Genomic DNA, 16,391 nt, shown 5'->3' on the forward strand with positions numbered 1-16,391 from the left:
CCCGGCTGCGCCGCGGCTGCCCTCCAGTGAAAAAAATGAGGGAGCGACGGGCGCGCCGAGCCGCCCCCTCGGCCGCGGCCTCCCCCAGCCCGGCGGGGCCCCGCGGGGGCGGCCCCTGAGGGGAGGCCGGGCCCGGGGAGGCCTCCGGGCGGGCCTGGGCCCGCTGCCGCGCTCACGCCTCGGAGGCGCGCCGGCCGCGCCCGGCCGCTTCTCTCCCCCACCTGAGGGACCGAGGCGCGGGCGGCGGCGTCCCCCCCGCCGCGGGTGAGCCTCCGGCGGGCCCCGGGCGCTGCCTGCTCCGCGCCGGGGCAGGCGGGTGGGCTGAGCCCCGAGCCGGGGCGGGGGGGCTCCCCGCCTCCCGCGGGGGCCGCCGGAGGGAGAGCGCGGCGGGGCCGCTCCGCAGGCCGGCGGGGCGCGGCCGGCTGCCGCGGCGGCGGGAGGGAGCGGCGGGGGCTGCCGGCCAAGCGCGCCCGCCCGGTGCGGCTGCTGCTTACCGGGACATTTCGCGCGGAGGGGCCGCGTTTGACGCCGTTGCGCGCCCGCCCGTGCCGGGTGTTGCCCGCTGCTGCAGCGGACAGGCGTTCAGCCGCTGCGCGGGCGCCTAGCAGGGCGGCCAGCAGTTCAGGGCCAGTTTGGAAACAGGTTGCTCCGCAAATGGAGGCCCTTTTCCCAATTCCAAAGGATTTCTACATACTGAAGAAGACAGGATTGAGGGAGATGATGCTGACGTCTGTAATAAACCTCACAGCAGTATCTTAACCTACAATGCCCCCGATACGTCACGTTTGTGATGTTATTTGTTTTGCAGGGTTGTAAACGGGGTAGGTGTGTACGTGTTCCATGCGCTCAAACCAGAGGGCTGGGTGAGGGAAGTGCTGTTCAGTCTTCACTTCTGCAACCGTCTTGTCTGTACGTACATTTCAAAATAAAAACGATTTTAATGCTATTTTGCACACCGTAAATGTTCCAGTTTCATCCAGAAGCAAGTGAATATATGTGAGAGAAATTACGCGTACCTCCTTCTGTACCAGCAATAGATACTGCCGCCTTTTAACATGCAAAAGCAGAACACAGACCTTGAGCAATGTTTTCTAAAGCAAAAATAAAAGAGGATGCCACAAATACCGCATTGGGAGGTTTCAAAGTACAGCTGAACCGCCCATGCGGGTCAGATCAAGGAGAAAAGACCTGCGGGGCAGAACTACGGCTACAAGTAGTATCTCTTTATTAGCAAGTTTCGAAAGAAAGTTACTAAGTGATTACATTACATAAATATTTGCATAGCCTGTCCTTTGTAATTGCCCTAGTTGCTGTTGATTCTTCTTCGCCTCTTTCACCTGCTGAGCTGGAGTTCTGCCACCGGTTTCATGACACTCGTGCTTCTGCAGGCAGGGCAGCCCCTCTGCCCGCTCCCGATTGCCAACCGCGACGAAGGGGCTGCCTGACTGTAGGGACAGAGGGATGTAAAATACTTTGATATTCGTGAAGCCCTTGACGCCTGCAGCTCCTCTCCGCTTTGGCCGCCTGGGCTGTTCCTTACGTATGGCTAGAAGAAGATCAAGTCAAACGTGGCTTTGGCCGGGGTGGAGATGGACGTCCGCCAAGAGCAGGGCTCTCGGGGAGACCTCGGCCTCCGCAGATCAGCCACTCGGGCTTTTTCCGTCCTGCCTTGCCGCTCTCCCTGGTTTTACGACCTCTGCTGCACCTGGTGAGAGGCTGGCCACCACAAAAGAATGTGCTGACTCTGCCAGGGAGGGAGGTGGACTCTGTCCCCTCCCGCACCCTGCAGAGCACAGAGGAAGCTGCTGCCTTGCTGCACTGCCGGAGGGAAGGTGCAATCCTGCTACCGCTACGTGCCCCGTGCCCGCGCACGCCTCACGCCTTCTCGCCTTCCTGATACAACCAGCGTCGGCATCGATACTCGTGCACGTGCTCACCCCTTGCGTGGCGTGACACACACGTGTCCCATAGCCGAGCGGTGACAGTACGGTTAAGGGACGGACGCGAAGTCGGCCATAGGGTGGGGGGCAGCTCGTGGAGGCCGGGGGAGAGGCAGAGGGGAAGCGGGGCACCCTCTGGCCAGTCCTGCCCAGGGGGGCACACGCAGCCCCTTGCGGCTTCAGCATCCCCAGTGGGACAGCGCTGGGTGCTGCGGGAGCGTAAGGGGAACAGAGCACGGGACAGGGCTGGGATCACACGCTTCGCCTAAATGGCAACTCCCGTTGCCAGGTACAGCCCTGCCTGGTCCTCTACCAACTCTTTATGGACCTGCTGTCCGCAAATGAGACTCATCCTTTTTTGAGCCTTCTGACGCTCTGCCTCCATGGCCCCTGTGCCAGAAAGGTCCAGAAGTTTCCTGCACACAGCAGGAAGAAGTATTTTTTTCTGCCCACCTGGACCCGACCTCCTACCTGTTTTACAAGTGACTCAAGTCCTAGTATTGAGGGATTTGGTGAACAACAGCTCCACATCAGTCAAAACCTCCCCTTCAGCCTTCCGCTCTCCAAATTGAGGAGTCCCAGCCATTCAGCCTCTATTCCCTACAGGCACCATTTCAGCTGCCTTTCCCCGTGCTTTGTCTCAGCCATTTGCCGCTGGGCTCCTCTGGGGATGTCAGTGAGAAGGCTGCAAGCTGACTTTGAGGGGTGTGCAGTCTCTGCGTGGCTGCTCCTTGCACTGATGCCTTTCCCTGGGACATGTGTCCTGGGCAGGGGGGAATAGCGAAGGGCATTGGACCATACCTGTCCCCTGTGCGGGCGCAGCAAGGCATCGCGTCATTTTTTGGAAAACCGTTGCCCAAATCAGGCCAGGAGCAGCTACACGCACTCTCTCTGACCTTCTGCCTGTTGGAGTCTCTGGACCACGCTGGAAGGGAGCGCTGGGGGGGGCTCCCCGTCCCTTGCCCTCCAGGCTGATGCTAAAGACACTCCATTTCACAGCCCACAGCTCCCCAGCCTCCCTGCACTTGCACAACGGGACGTTTCAAGAGCCTGGGCTTTGCTGGCTACGTGTTCAGGTTGTTTTTCTTGTGGTACTTTTCATCTTCATCAATAAACTCTTAAAACAGTTCCCTCCTTGCCATCATTTAGTTGTTTAAATCTGCAATGCTGTTACTTAACGCAGGAAGCCACCAGTCATCCAGTCTGCCTGAAGGAAACTCTGCATGACTGCAGAGTTTCAGAAATACAGCCAAAAAAGAAGTGATGGTTTCCTGAACGCTCCTGAGAATGAATGCTGTTCACTGGGGAAAAGCCGTCCACCTTTGGCGAGGAGGAGGGAAGGAAAACTACACCTCCCAGCAGCCTGCCGGGCGCCCGCGGAAGGGCAGAGTTCACTGTCACGTTGACAGCGGAGGATTAAGGGTGCGCGTTGGCGGCACGGGCTGTCCTGCCACCGGCACAGCCAAAGGGCCTCTGGGAAGGGGGAGCGGAGGGGGCCAGCGCTGGCCTCCTCTTGCCACCCCTCTGCTTCGCTTCACCGCCCCGACCGGCTCCAAACCTCCAAGGCTGGGTAAGCGTCCGACTCCACAAGCTACTTTGTTCCTCTGACTTCCTTCTTCTGCCAGAGCGTCACCAGCGGGAACGGCACAGGGAGGGGAGGGACGAGAGCTGGGCGGCAGAGAGCAGCAGTTATGCACCCCACCCCCCAAAATCTTGTATTTAGCAAGAAAACTCATCTGTAGAGACAGTGCAGGTGGGGAAGGTGCCCCCCTACGCTAGAAGAGCTGCTGTGAAGGCTGAGCTCAAGATTTTTGTACTGAGATCTGTACCAACCGCTCTCCAGCAGGGAGTTTTCCGTGCTGCCTAGTTTTCCATGGGCAGGCGTTGCACTCATGAAAGCCATAACTTTCTCAGCTTACACCAGCGAGCCTAGCTCCCTCCTATGCGGCCGTCCGGTCCCAAAGTGCTTTAGCGGAGGCGGGAGTACCGCTGCGGGGGTGTAGGAGAGTCAGGCTGTGGCTCCAGGTTCACAAGACCCGGCCAGGGTGCTGCTCGGCCCCCTTGGATGGGTGCGAGGTCGGGTGGGGGTAACGCTGCTGCACAGGGGCCGGGCAGTGTTTCTGCCAGCGGCTTCACCTTCCAGCACCACCGTCTCCCGATCCGACGCACTGGAGGCAGGAAGGTAGGGTGGAGCAGGCTCATGGCTCTGTGTCGAGCTGGCTGTGAGATACCAGGTGCCCGAAAGCACGCGGGGCAGCCTGCCGAGCCCCAGCCTCCAGGCCTGCCATCTCGGAGCATAGCCGAGTCCATCCAAGTCCGTCCGGATGAGAAACCGGTGCCTCACCCCACCGGCTTGTCCAGAGAAAACTGTGGTTTGCCGTTAGCCCTTGGACTGCCTGTAGCCTGCCGGGAAGCAAAATAGCTAATAGCCCTGGGGCTGAAAGTTCATGGTTATCGGTGACATTCTTCCATATTCACACCACCTTAGTAAGCATGGAGGGAGGAGCCTCCTTCTCCACCATGAATCACTGCCGCTGTGTTTGTGCTTATCAGGTTTACGGGCGTTTAGTCACAATCCCTGAGGCCAAGAACGGGATGGTGTATCTGAGGGGACTTGGTCAGCCACTTGAACAGCGGGGAAATACATCTCCTTATGACCAAAGGAGAAAGTGAAACAAAACCATGCAGAAGCCAGGGCTCCAGGGGAGAAAGAAAATGGAAGAGAATCCAAGCGTGGATCTGTCTGGAGGTAAGTGAATCCTACGCTTACTCCATCTACTAGGAAAATCCTTTTGCAAGAAGATTTCAACAGTGACATGGGAAACCTAAGCAAAATAAAAAATAAAAGAATCCCCCATTTTCCAGGCCAAGAAAAGCAAGTTTCTATCTTTTTTTGAAGGATGAAAGAATAACAGGTTACTTTCAGTTTTGGATTGCCATCTGCAACAGGTTTAGACTCTGTGTCCAGGATGGCAGCACAAGGAAGGATAAAGATGGAGCTCCAGACTGGGAGAGCTTTCTTCCCTGCATCCTAGTGCTTCCCACCTACAGATGCTTAAATAATAAGCCAGATTTCCACCACCTATGGATGGGAAACCTCTGGAGGAGGCAGGGCGAAAAGTACTGTTTGCACCCAGCTTGAATAGCAGGATACCTCCAGCTTCCTCATATTTCAGTTTCTACTGTGTACTTACACTGTCTTGGTGCCTTGTTATGACTACTGCGTGTGAGTATTTCAGTGATACTGTGATGCTATAACCAGCTCAGATCTGGCCGAGGCAGTCAGAAGTGTTCCTGTAATACTCGGCAACAAGGAATGTAAAAAATCATGCTCCGAAAGGCAGCGTGTTCTGACATGTGACAAGTGCAGCTTTTTCTCTGCTTTCAAATTAGTAGGGAGTTCCTTGCCATTTTTATCAGAGTCTTTATTCTAATTTTAGCATAATCATTCCTGTGTCGTTGTCGTGCTTGATCATTCATAAGCAATTTTTCACAAATAGCGCCTGAAATTTGAGCTGCACTGTTTGGTTTCGTAAGATTCAGAATATGCTGCAAACACTTATGTTCAGCTTCAGAATTTCTCTATTGAATTATGCTCCAGTGTTTGCTTTTCCTCATCCTCATACATTGCCACAGCTCTTTGGGAGAGCAGCTCCAGAACAGGGGCAGAGAAGGAGTTCAACCAGAACTAACATTTACATTCAGACAGATGCTCGAAGTGCGTTGGCATAACTGTTCTGGCCAGTACTCAACAACAGCCTTAGAAATTCTTCAAATCCATCACCTTAATCTACCAACCTAGGAAAACCCACTATCTGGGGAAGACGTGGTGATATATCCTACCACTTAATGAAAGAATTGCCTGCCCACCCCACACAGGACAGCATGGGACATAGGCTGGCATTGAGTTAACTTTCCTCATAGCAGCCTGGACAGTGCTGTGTTTTGGATTTGTGGTTTGAAAAAAACAAGTGTTGATAACACAGCAGTGTTTTGGCTGTTGCTGAACAGTGCTGGCACAGCGTCAAGGCTTTCTCTTTTTCCTCCCTCTCCCCCCGCCAGGAAAATAATCTGGGGTGGGCAGAGGATTGGGCAGGGACCCAAGGTGGGCAAAGGGGTATTGCATACAGTATAACATCACGCTCAGCAACAAAAGCTGGGGTACAGGAAGAAAGGGAGAGGGGGTTGGCTTCCAAGGTGGTCATTGCTTGGAGACTGGCCTGGCATCAGTCCACTTGTAGGAGGTGGCGAGCGATTGCCTTTGCATTGCTTGTGATTTCCCCCCTTTCCTTCACCTATTCATCTGTCTTGATCTCGACCCATGAGTTTTCTCACTTTTGGTCACCCTGTTCTTTCCCCCATCTCCCTGGGAGTAGATGTTTCTGAAATGCAAGAACTGGGAGTTTTACAGGGTGGTGGTAAAGTACTGGGTATTCTTGACTCCTGTATGGCTAGCTGAGCTTGTGAACTCTGACCCCAACAGCTGGGCCAGCCCAAGGTGAGGTGGAGCACACAGCAGAGCATCCTGTGCACCAAGAGCCCACCCAAGAAACACTTGAGCACCAAGTGACCAACAGGTGGCCTGAGACCTCCTGCAAACCAGAGGAGGACTCTTCAGTGTGTAAATCACAAACTGCTGATGGAGGAGAGAGGACACTGTCAGATTCAGCTGCCTCCACAGTAGAGGAGAAGGTTCCCCAGGAAACTGAAGTATCACTGGAAGAATCTGGGAAGACAAGAGATGGTGTCTCAGAAAGATCCCAGGAAGACGACGACTTGGATGAAGGTGAGTCTCTCCCCTTCTGTGTGTACAGCATTTCCAAAATGCTGATAACCTGGGCCTTTGCTTAGAGGAGGCAGAGCAGGAGAAAGGGTTGTTGGTTCTTGTGCTGAAAGAGACTAAGCATAGGTCTGTGAATTTTATTCCCTACAGCCAGGCCTGCCCACGGTAAAATGGATGGCAAAGGAGACAGCCCTGTCCACCAGGAAACGCAGGAGGAGCAGGAGATAAGCAAGCAATGTGAAAGCTCCTACACAGCAGAGGAAGATGCTTCATCAAGAAGCAAGTCACTGAGCTCTGACAGTAAAATGGCACATTCGGATGTGAGTGCCACAGAAGATGTCACCAAGGGCCTCTTGGCAGAGAAGAGCACCAGTGCCCCTCTCCTAGACTGGGAGCCGGAAGAGCACACAGAGCAAGAAACAGAGGAGAGCGGATCCCAAGGCACATTAAGGAACAGACTTGGGACCAAAGGTGAGCAGGTGGCTGCACACTGCTGCTCTTCCACTGCGCACATGCCTACGCTTTCCATAGGCATTAGAAAAATGGTATGGTGAGCTCTCCAGTGCCCATTGTCAGTTTTCCAGAGCCAAGCAGGAAAGAAGGTATAAGAAATTAACTGGCTTCTCTCTTTCTCTCTTCTTTGGCTACTGTCTTGCTTTGAAAGGCACAAAACCACGCTGCACTCTGCATCATCTTTCTCCTTACCCTGCCCCAAAAGCAGGGGGAGCCAAGACTCAAAGCCGTATTAACCCAAAGCAGTATTCACGTCTAACTCTCTCCCTCAGCTCTGGCAGCTCTGTTGCTTTTCTTATTACAGCCCAACTTACCTGTTCCCTCAATGTTGAGTGGCACGTTTCTTTCTCTTACTCTAGGGCACACAGCCCCAAAGCCAGAGGCTCAGTCCTGCTTGCAGAATGTCACCACCCAAAACACAGACCAGGAGAAGGCCAAAAACTCCCTCTTGCTGAAAGGTGAGGAAAAGAAGCTTCCTTTGTGCGTTACTCATCGACCAGAAGGCACTGATCCTCCAGGAACAAGTAATGAAGCACAGTTAATTCTTCTTCTCTCTCAGGACCTTTCACAGCCTTTTCTGAGGGTTTGAGGGAAAAAACATCCCCTTGAAAATAGGCTCAGTTTGAGCCTATAGTAGCAACTTTCCCTCCAGCTCTCCAGCCTCAAAAGCAGGCACATTGTGTTCAGCATGCCGGGAGTACCCCGGCACGTCCTGGGAGGCCTGAGGCTCCTACGCTGATGGTCCCCCCTTCCCAGTCCCCCTCTGTGTCCCAAGCAGGCACCATGATGCTGATCTGCACCACACATTTCTCCTGGTAGAAAGAGACCCTGCTTTGCCACAAAGAGGGACGCGAGCAGTTGTGTCTGGACCTCGCTGTCCTCCTTTTCTGGGCAGAAGCACGGTAGCCTTTGTTCACCCAGCATAGCTAGGAGGAAGGCAGTGAACAGAACACCTTAGCTGGGTCAGACGCCTCCATATGTGGCGGTAGGTACTCCAAACAGCCACAAACCTTAAAGAAACAGAGCGGAGGGAAGAGAAGAAAGTTTATGGCCAGCTGCAATTTCCTCACAAAATTTTGCACTGCGACAACAGAGCTGTAGAGCCTTGCCTCCACCTCTGGAGCTGTAGTCCTCCCCGGTTGGTGTGTAGGGAGCATGGGTCTCACAACATGGGGTGAGCAGCCTCTTCACCATTCCTGGGCCCCCAGAGAACGTGCCAATCTGAACCACTTTCCTGGGGTAGTGGGAAAGGTCTGGGAGGGGAAAAAGAGCCCTTGTAGCTACTTTCCAGTGTATCACTGCAGTTCACTTGGGACTGACTTCTGTTCCCCATCTCGGGTCTCTTCCCTGTTGAACAGGGCTTGTCATCATGAGCTTCGTATTGCTCGGCTTCTGCATATTGTGCTTCGGCAACCCAACCTCCAAGTCCCAGCAAGCCCCCAAGAACCCCACAGTGGAGGCCTTTCTGTCCCAGTTCAACCAGCTGCAGGACAGGTTTCCGGGACAGAGTCCCCACCTGTGGCTTCGCGGGCGCAAGTTCCTGCAGAAGCACCTCAATGCATCCCACCACACACAGCCAGCCATCATCATCTTCACGGCTGCCCGCACGGGTGAGCGGACCTTGCGATGCCTTAGCACTCGTGTGGCTGACACCTACTCGTCTGCCCTGCATGCCAGCACGGTCCAGATCGATGGCATGGGGAAATCCAGGCTCCCGAGTGACGAGGCCAAGCTGGAGGTGGACTCAGAGCTGAGCTCAGCTTTCCAGGCTGGGGGCCGCGCTGCGGTGATACACCGCTTCGAGTTGCTGCCGGCAGGGGCCACCCTCATCTTCTACAAATACTGCGACCATGAAGGTGCTGCTTTCAAGGACGTGGCCCTACTGCTGACCGTGCTGCTGGAGGAGGAAATGCTGGAGACCCACATCAGCCTCCAGCAGGTGGAAGAGAGAGTCCGTGACTTCCTCTGGGCCAAGTTCACCAACACCAGGACCCCCAGCTCCTATGACCACATGGACTCCGACAAACTGAGTGGGCTGTGGAGCCGCATCTCCCACCTGGTCCTACCAATCCACCCGGTGCAGAACATCGAGAAGGGGGGCTGCCATGTCCACACCAAACCCTAGGGGCAAAGGCTGCCAGAGCCCTGGGAAGGGTTGGAAAGACAGTCCTGGCTGACTCCGGTGCAGGTAGAGGCACAACCAGTGCTATTTCTCTTCAATTTGTTTCCCGTGCCTTCCTCGGAAGAGTTGGACAGGTACAAGTTGATCCAGGCCATTTGGCCAACTGAGTCCTGGAGGTGATAGATCACACGCTTCCTTCTGGCAGATGGGAAGAGTAGACATTTTAGACTGCTAACTGCACAGGGGAACATCGCTGTGTGGGGAGGCAGGAGGGAAAACAGGACTTTGCAGATAGCGTTTCTATCAGGAAATACACAAATAACATACACAACTATTACGCCAGAAAAATATTTCAATTCAGTATCTCTCATTTCTCCCTGCCCCTCAGTTTGCTGATGTTGTGTACATCAGGCTCACAATGTACTTTATCTAGAAGGTTTCCCTCTCTTTGCAGAGAGCCGCTGGAACACAGAAAGGTCAAATTCCCCAAAGCCCAACATTTTGAAGGCACGCTTCAAAAAGAAAATCAGTTTGCTAGTCAAGGATTTGACCAGTCAGTCCTGATAGGGTCCCCACTTGCACAGGCTGAATGACACCCAGCAAAGACCAGATCATAAATATAGGATGTTCAAACAAACCTGCGATTCAGAAATCCCCTAAACATCAATGACAAGAAATTTCAGGTTGTCAGCACTTAAACACTGCACTAAAGGCGGGGGGAATCCCATGAGGGGATCCTGTATGCCAGAGAATAAGCTCCGAAGACAGAGAGCAAGGAAACAAAAACCACCTTACTGTCGCTCTGATAGTGAGAAGCGTCAAGGGATTGCACAGGTGAAAGAATGAGTAATACAGTTTAACTTAATGCTGCTGCTTTAAAAAAAAGTCCAGTCTTGATCCCTTTGCCACCACAAGGCTACGACTATCTCTTTGGGCTGATGCATCATCTTTGGTCCTACACGGTAGATTGCTCTTCTCCCGGACCTCTGATCTGAGTGTAGGGCAGGAAGCCATCTGCCTGCCCCTCTGCAGATAGCTTTCATTGATGAATGTAGGTATGGTGCTCTGGCATATGCTAAAGCAACTAGGGGCAGAGCTGGGATTAGCTGGCAAGGACAATATCTCTGGCGTTAACACTAAAAGTCTTCAGCAAAGCAGGTTGGTTTCTTACTGTGCATCCTCTTCTGCATCCCAGCAAGAGAAATGCGAGTCCCGGAAACACTGTGGTGCCCCTGCACACTGCGTTTCTGCAGACGCTCTGGGGCAGAGCAGCCAGCTCGGGGAACACTTGCGGGGGTAGGTGCAGGTTACAGCATTTATAATAACGCAGCAGTCAGCCCCAGGTGTCAGCCCCTTCTGCCTACAGTGCTGCCTGCTGAAGAAGGAGCAGCTGTAGCAGAGCACAGCTTATTTCCATATAAGCAGCACAGCCATGCTCTGTATCCAAAGAAGACACAAATCGAGAACACTACAGTGTTTTTACAAGCAGTGCATCTGAGTGCTCCTTACAGCAACTGGACCCTGGTGTTGGCTGCATCTCCTGCCAATGGTGCCTTGCTGATCTGCCCCACTGATGGCTCAGCTGAGGCACAGCCCTGCACCCTAAAACCACAGCCTGTCTCCTCTTTCCCGCTGCCATGTGCCTTGAACCTGTCTCAGGAGATTTGTGGCCATTCACCTGGAGGAAGGGACAAAATGAAGGAAAGGGCGGGGGGTTATTTGTTCATGTTCTAACCAAAAAACAGACTTTTGGGTTGGTTGGGGACATGAAGACAAGACCACAGGTGTTTTACCGTGACAAACACTGGGATAGATGTGAGAATTACCTGCTGGAGCCCAGCATCACTTTTATGTAAGGCATGGTTTTATATAAGGTATGGGTTGCTTCCTCCCCTCCCTCCTTTTTCTTGCTACACACTACTTTGGTAACAGAAAACACTGTTTCTGCTCTGCATGGTTCAGTATGGGTGTTGATGTAAGAACCAGTAGAGCATTAATCGTTTCATGTCAGTATCTCGAGGGAAATCTGTATTTTAACGTTCTCTCGCTCTCGGTTTTATGTACTGTGTTTGTAATGCATAGCCAAGGTATGCAAGGGCAACTTCACGCTGCTTGGGCACATCGCTGTAAGCGTCATCCACCTAAGCTATTCTAATACAGAGATATTTTTATGAGCTTTTAAAGACATAATATCTGCTTGCTTCTGAAACAAGGCTTCTATTTAAAAATAAATAACAAGATTGTGAAAGAAACCAGCAAAGTCTTCAAAGTGAGACCTGGAGTCGTACCATATTCCGTTTTTCCTAGCTATTTTCAGTTCATTAAGCAAAAGAGATCATCATATTGGACAAAGTTTTATTTAGGTCTGGGCTGTAGTTGTGCAAACAAAGTGAATATTTGCTTTTTCCAGAAAAACTCCAAACAACCTTTTTCTCAGTTGTTTGGGGCAAACATTTGCAGCTTTTTCAACTAAGGCAAAACTAAAAACAAACCCCCAAACAGCTGATGAATTCAACCCAGGCTGAAACATACTGAGGTTTGCATAGTAATTATTAACAATAATAATTAAACTGAAATCCACTGACAACTGAAATATTTTAGAAATGCAGAAAGCAAATATTTCTCATTTCAACACCCTTGATCAGATCAAGTCCACCCAATGTCACACCACTTCTGCACACACAAATTTTTGTATTTGTGATGCATTATGTTGCCCAGCTCTGGCCTAAACAGAGAGAGGGCTGAAAAAAAAGAGGATTTACCCTGTTATTCAGTCCCTATCCAGGCCCTGGCAACCTAAATACTCATAACATTGGCATCTATTTTCAAATAGCTGTTCATGTGATTGATATTGCCAGAAGTAAACATCACTCATCTCCTGTTGTCTGATGCGAGTGGACAAGATTTGGTCCTAGCCCAAAGATTCAGATGGAAATCCAGTGTCACCAGGTGCAGCGATTGCTGGATGGCACAACCAGGCGGCTTTTTTAGTCTTGCACGTGAATTCAAAAGTGAGTCCAAAGGGAGCAGCTCCGAGAGCGTCTCCAGGCAGAAGGGTACACCAGTGTTTTTCCCCTAGATGATGTGCTCACCATGATCTGTGTTGGTAAATAGCATCATCCTTGTACCTGCTCCAAAAACCAGGTTGAACCGAGAGTGGGAGTGGTGCCTGCTGTTGAAGAGAGGCAGGGAAACCAGGGCAGGCAAGTCCAGAGGCTGCTCAGCAGTGACTGCACCTCTCTGTAAACTTTGGGGCTAAATCTGCAGCCCGTTCAGAGAAAGGATCTTTAATATGTACCAAGCAAGAGCCTCCTGCGAGTCCCTGAAATGGCCGAGCAGCACTTCCCCAAGAGGGAGAGACGCTGACGCAGAGGCATAAAGCTGACCTTCCCACCCGCCGTGCCGAGCCACGGCGTTTCCACCCATCCCCTTCCTCCCGCACCCCAGTGGGGCTGGCCCTGGGGTCACTTCGTGGGAGGGGGCGGCGGTGGGACCCCCAGCAAGGTCCTCCAGCTGGTTTCTCCCAGCCAGGGATTCGGGCTCCCTTCTTCTTCCCAGACTGTGAGTTAATTCAAAACCCCGCGCCCCGGCCTGTGCTTCCCCGCGGCAGGGTGCTGGTGCGGGTGCAGCGCGTGTGGAGGGAGACTGCCGGGTGACACAGAGGACGTGGGGCACAGCCGAGGTGCGCTCGCGGCAGCTCCAGAGGAACTAAAGCTCCCCCTTCCCACCAACTCTCCGACAGCTACGACAGGTCAGCCCAAGACCAGGACGGAGCGGGACATGGTCCGGCTCTGCACCATCTGAGGTAAATGAATTTATTCCTCCTGGGCACCACATCCACCTGTGCTAAGGGCAGCTCTTCCCTTCAACTGTCCCCCGTGCACCTAGTTCATAATCTCTCCGGGAGCATCTCTCCTGGCACACACACATGTTGCTCAAGCATGGCAAGGCCAGGGGTTTGGCTGGAGCTTATCAGTTGCCTGCTGTTATGTCAATGCTAAAATGAAATTCTTTTTCAATTCCTCATCTACAAAAAAAAAAAAATTCTTATTCTACTTGGCCTATTAAACAATGCATTCCCCTCCCCAGCTATCTTTCCCTTTTTTTCTTTTTCAGTCCTGCTCTCTGCAGCAGTAGTTCTGCAGGGAAGGATATGCTGCCCCAAGGTGCTGAAGGACTCTAAAAATTACCTTGAAAATTACATAGCAGCTCAGCTGAGGGGCAAAACCAGTTCTGGAAGGCTAGTCTGGACTGCTCCGCCGCAAAATTAGTGCTGATTATACCTGTGAGAGTGCCGCTGCCTTGTGAGCTGACATAAACTCTTCATCCCCAGTGTTTAAAGGGGAGTGGCCCAGCTGGCACTGCACAGGCTTGGCATGCCACCCTGCTCTGCCTGCAGCATCCCTGTCCCTGCAACAGCCACATCGTGCCACATCTCTTTTTACCCCTTTGCACGGACTAAAGCTGGAAGAAGGCAGGATGCAAAGAGACAGGTAGTGAACCCAGCTGAGCCACGTTTCTCCTGTTGAGCTTTAACCTGTGGGAGCTCATCCACAGCTTAACCCTCCTGCAGCTCCACACACAGGCAGGCTCCGCTGCCTCAGGGCTGGTCCCTCGGGGGTCACTTTTAGGCCTATGAAACCTACATTGTAAGAGAGATTTGCAGATATTGGGAGCTTAAGACTTTTTTTATTTCCCGCCTTCACCTCTCGAGGGGAAGCAGCCGTACAATGAATTGCACAAAGGAGCGTGGCCGCAGCCTGCAGGACGCGGATCCAAGAGCCTGCAGTGAAAAGGCTCGCAGAATACAGCTTGCAAGCGTGTCCCCAGCACAGGGAGCGGGCAAAGCCGTAGGCAGACCTCCCACTGGCCTCTCCCCGCTCCGGCCGGGCTGTGCAGCTGTGCACGGTGCGAGGAGAGGGCTCTGCAGGTCCCTGGTGAGGGCAACCGAGAGCCAAGGATCCTCTCGGAGCCAGAGCAGAGGCAGCGGCGTGCTTCGACAGGAGGGATGGGAACAGCCTCCCCACACCGTACCTCCTTTGAAGTCCGCTCCATCCTCTGCGCCAGCAGCCCAGAGACCACTCGGACATCTCCAGGAAGCAGTTTCAGGTCATGGTGATCTCCATGGAGAAACAGACCTGGCCTCTTCCCACAATTACAGCTTGAGCTGAATGAAGCCACTGTTTTCTCGATGTTAACGGAGCTGAACTCTTGGAGCTGCTCAGAAGGACCAGCCATTTCCCTGGTCAGAGCTTGTATCTGTGCAGTGGAGCCTTCGACCCCCACAGGTTCCTCCTCACAGGGAGAGCAAACTCCAGTTGTTGTTTCTCCTCCTGGGGGACATCTATGCTGGGGCAAGCACCGGGTAAAGCCAACTGAGTTACTGGGACTGTTTGGCCAGAGGGATGGACTAAAAACCCAGTGCGACGTCCTGCAAGACTGCTATCAAAGATGGGCTCCCTCCAGCAGCTTGGTCAATGGGAGGAAAACGCACACACAGAGAAATAAAGAAGTGTCCAAAGACCTTTACACTCCAGGCCAGTCTCTCACATGCATTTTTCTAAACTCTCAGCGTCTATAATCATGATCCCTGGACTTTCCCCATGAGAAGACGGCTGCCATCTGTGACATCTACAAGTGAGCTGTGAGCAGAATAAATCCCTTCAGGTCATGTTAGAGGATGGTCTGCTCCAGTCCTGCAGGACCTGCTGCAACAGCAGCCACAAACACCAGTCCTCCTCACCAGAGGCAATGCCCTTTGATTGCCCTCCTGACCGTGTTTGGAAGCTTTTCGGAGAAACAATTGGCTGATGAAACCCAATTCAACAAGACAAGAGGTTGAAATCCTAGGTAACTTCCAGAGGGCAGGGGATGAGTGCGAATCATTCCCCCTAAGCAGCCCACCCATCCAAATGTGGCTGGCATCTACAATGAAACACGGTGGCTGGCCCCAGCTCCGTTCTGGTTATGGAGAGACTGTTAGGATAAAACCACACCGGTCCCGGTCTTGGGTGCTAATGAAAAAAGAGATCCTCAACCTTTGTAAGCCTTGTAAACATTCCCTGGTGGTAATACAGACCTACTTTCTGTCAACAGGACAGGTGAAACTGGGAAGCAACTGGGGAAAAGCCCCTTTTAATGGTAGGGCTGAATGCAAAACCACAAAGAGCTGCTGCATGTGCAGAGCTCGGGCTGCTCATGCATGTAGTACAGCCCACAGCAGAACCAGTTGGCCCAGTTAGAAAGTGGCAACTTTACTTTATGGTCTAAATAAAGACAGTAGGAAAAAAAAAATAGAAATTGGGAGAGGTGGATTACAAATGATTACAAGACTGGAGGCTGGTTGTGGTGGCTGGTGATGGTTTTATTAGCAAGCTTTTAAATGTATTAATCAGTTCAACAGCACCATCAAACCCTTCCATACACTGGTTACCTGGTGGGTCTCAAGACTATGGGTTAACCTTTAGATCCTATACCCTTGCTCCTGCATTGACTGAGAATATTCAAAGTCTCCTCTGAGCATCAAGAAAACCACCACACTGCTGAAACTCAGGATGTAAAATGGTAAGCAGCATTTTAACACTGTCTTGCTGCCTTCCGCGCTGCACTTGCATCACCCCTGTGACCAGAAGAGGCTTGGGAGTTGTGCTTGTGGGATGAGAGCAGGACTAGCAAGAAAGGTCAGGAGAGAGGGGCCACAGAGGGGCCCTGGAGGGGAGCATCGCAGGCCACCTGGCTTTGCCCCGTCACGCTCCTGTAGCGCCTCGCACGCAGATCCCCCTCCCCAAATCTTCTCTGCACCGAGCGGCACTCAACAGCTTGCTTCTGCCTCCCGGGGCTCCTGCTCAGACACTGGTTTTGAGGGGGGCTGAAGAAGATCAGGCGTGCTGAGACTTGTGTGAGGCCCGCGCTGCTACCGACTCCCTCGCTCAGCTGGAGCCAGCCCTCCTTTTCTTCTTGCACACAGCCTCTCCCCCACCTCTGCGCCTCTCTGCAGCTTTGCTTAGCTGCAGGGCAGGAGCTGGCTCCAGAG

General features: G+C 52.9%; 1 protein-coding gene across 2 annotated transcripts; it reads left to right on the forward strand.

Moving 5' to 3' along the window:
* The first annotated feature begins 3,392 nt into the window (after positions 1-3,392).
* TOR1AIP2 (torsin 1A interacting protein 2) lies at positions 3,393-11,459 on the forward strand. Of its 2 annotated transcripts, none has more exons than XM_082313955.1 (6): positions 3,393-3,510; positions 4,494-4,689; positions 6,424-6,726; positions 6,874-7,194; positions 7,596-7,760; positions 8,595-11,459. In XM_082313955.1, the coding sequence occupies exons 2-6, from the start codon at positions 4,623-4,625 to the stop codon at positions 9,359-9,361; spliced, it is 1,623 nt and encodes a 540-aa protein (XP_082170081.1). In that variant the 5' UTR covers positions 3,393-3,510; positions 4,494-4,622; the 3' UTR covers positions 9,362-11,459. The 2 variants fall into 2 exon arrangements, with proteins under 2 accessions (XP_082170081.1, XP_082170082.1); XM_082313956.1 differs by having other exon boundaries at positions 7,596-7,694.
* The last annotated feature ends 4,932 nt before the right edge of the window (positions 11,460-16,391 follow it).

The sequence above is a fragment of the Platalea leucorodia genome, assembly GCF_965183815.1.
Source record: "Platalea leucorodia genome assembly, chromosome: 5".
Lineage (NCBI taxonomy): Eukaryota > Metazoa > Chordata > Aves > Pelecaniformes > Threskiornithidae > Platalea > Platalea leucorodia.

What these genes read in the sequence shown, in the direction of transcription:
- TOR1AIP2 (XM_082313955.1), top strand. Translation starts at nt 4,623, where the DNA reads ATGCAGAAGCCAGGGCTCCAGGGGAGAAAGAAAATGGAAGAGAATCCA. An exon ending in GAACAGACTTGGGACCAAAG is followed by an intron (nt 7,195 to 7,595) that starts GTGAGCAGGTGG and finishes CTCTTACTCTAG; the next exon opens with GGCACACAGCCCCAAAGCCA. An exon ending in CACTGATCCTCCAGGAACAA is followed by an intron (nt 7,761 to 8,594) that starts GTAATGAAGCAC and finishes CCTGTTGAACAG; the next exon opens with GGCTTGTCATCATGAGCTTC.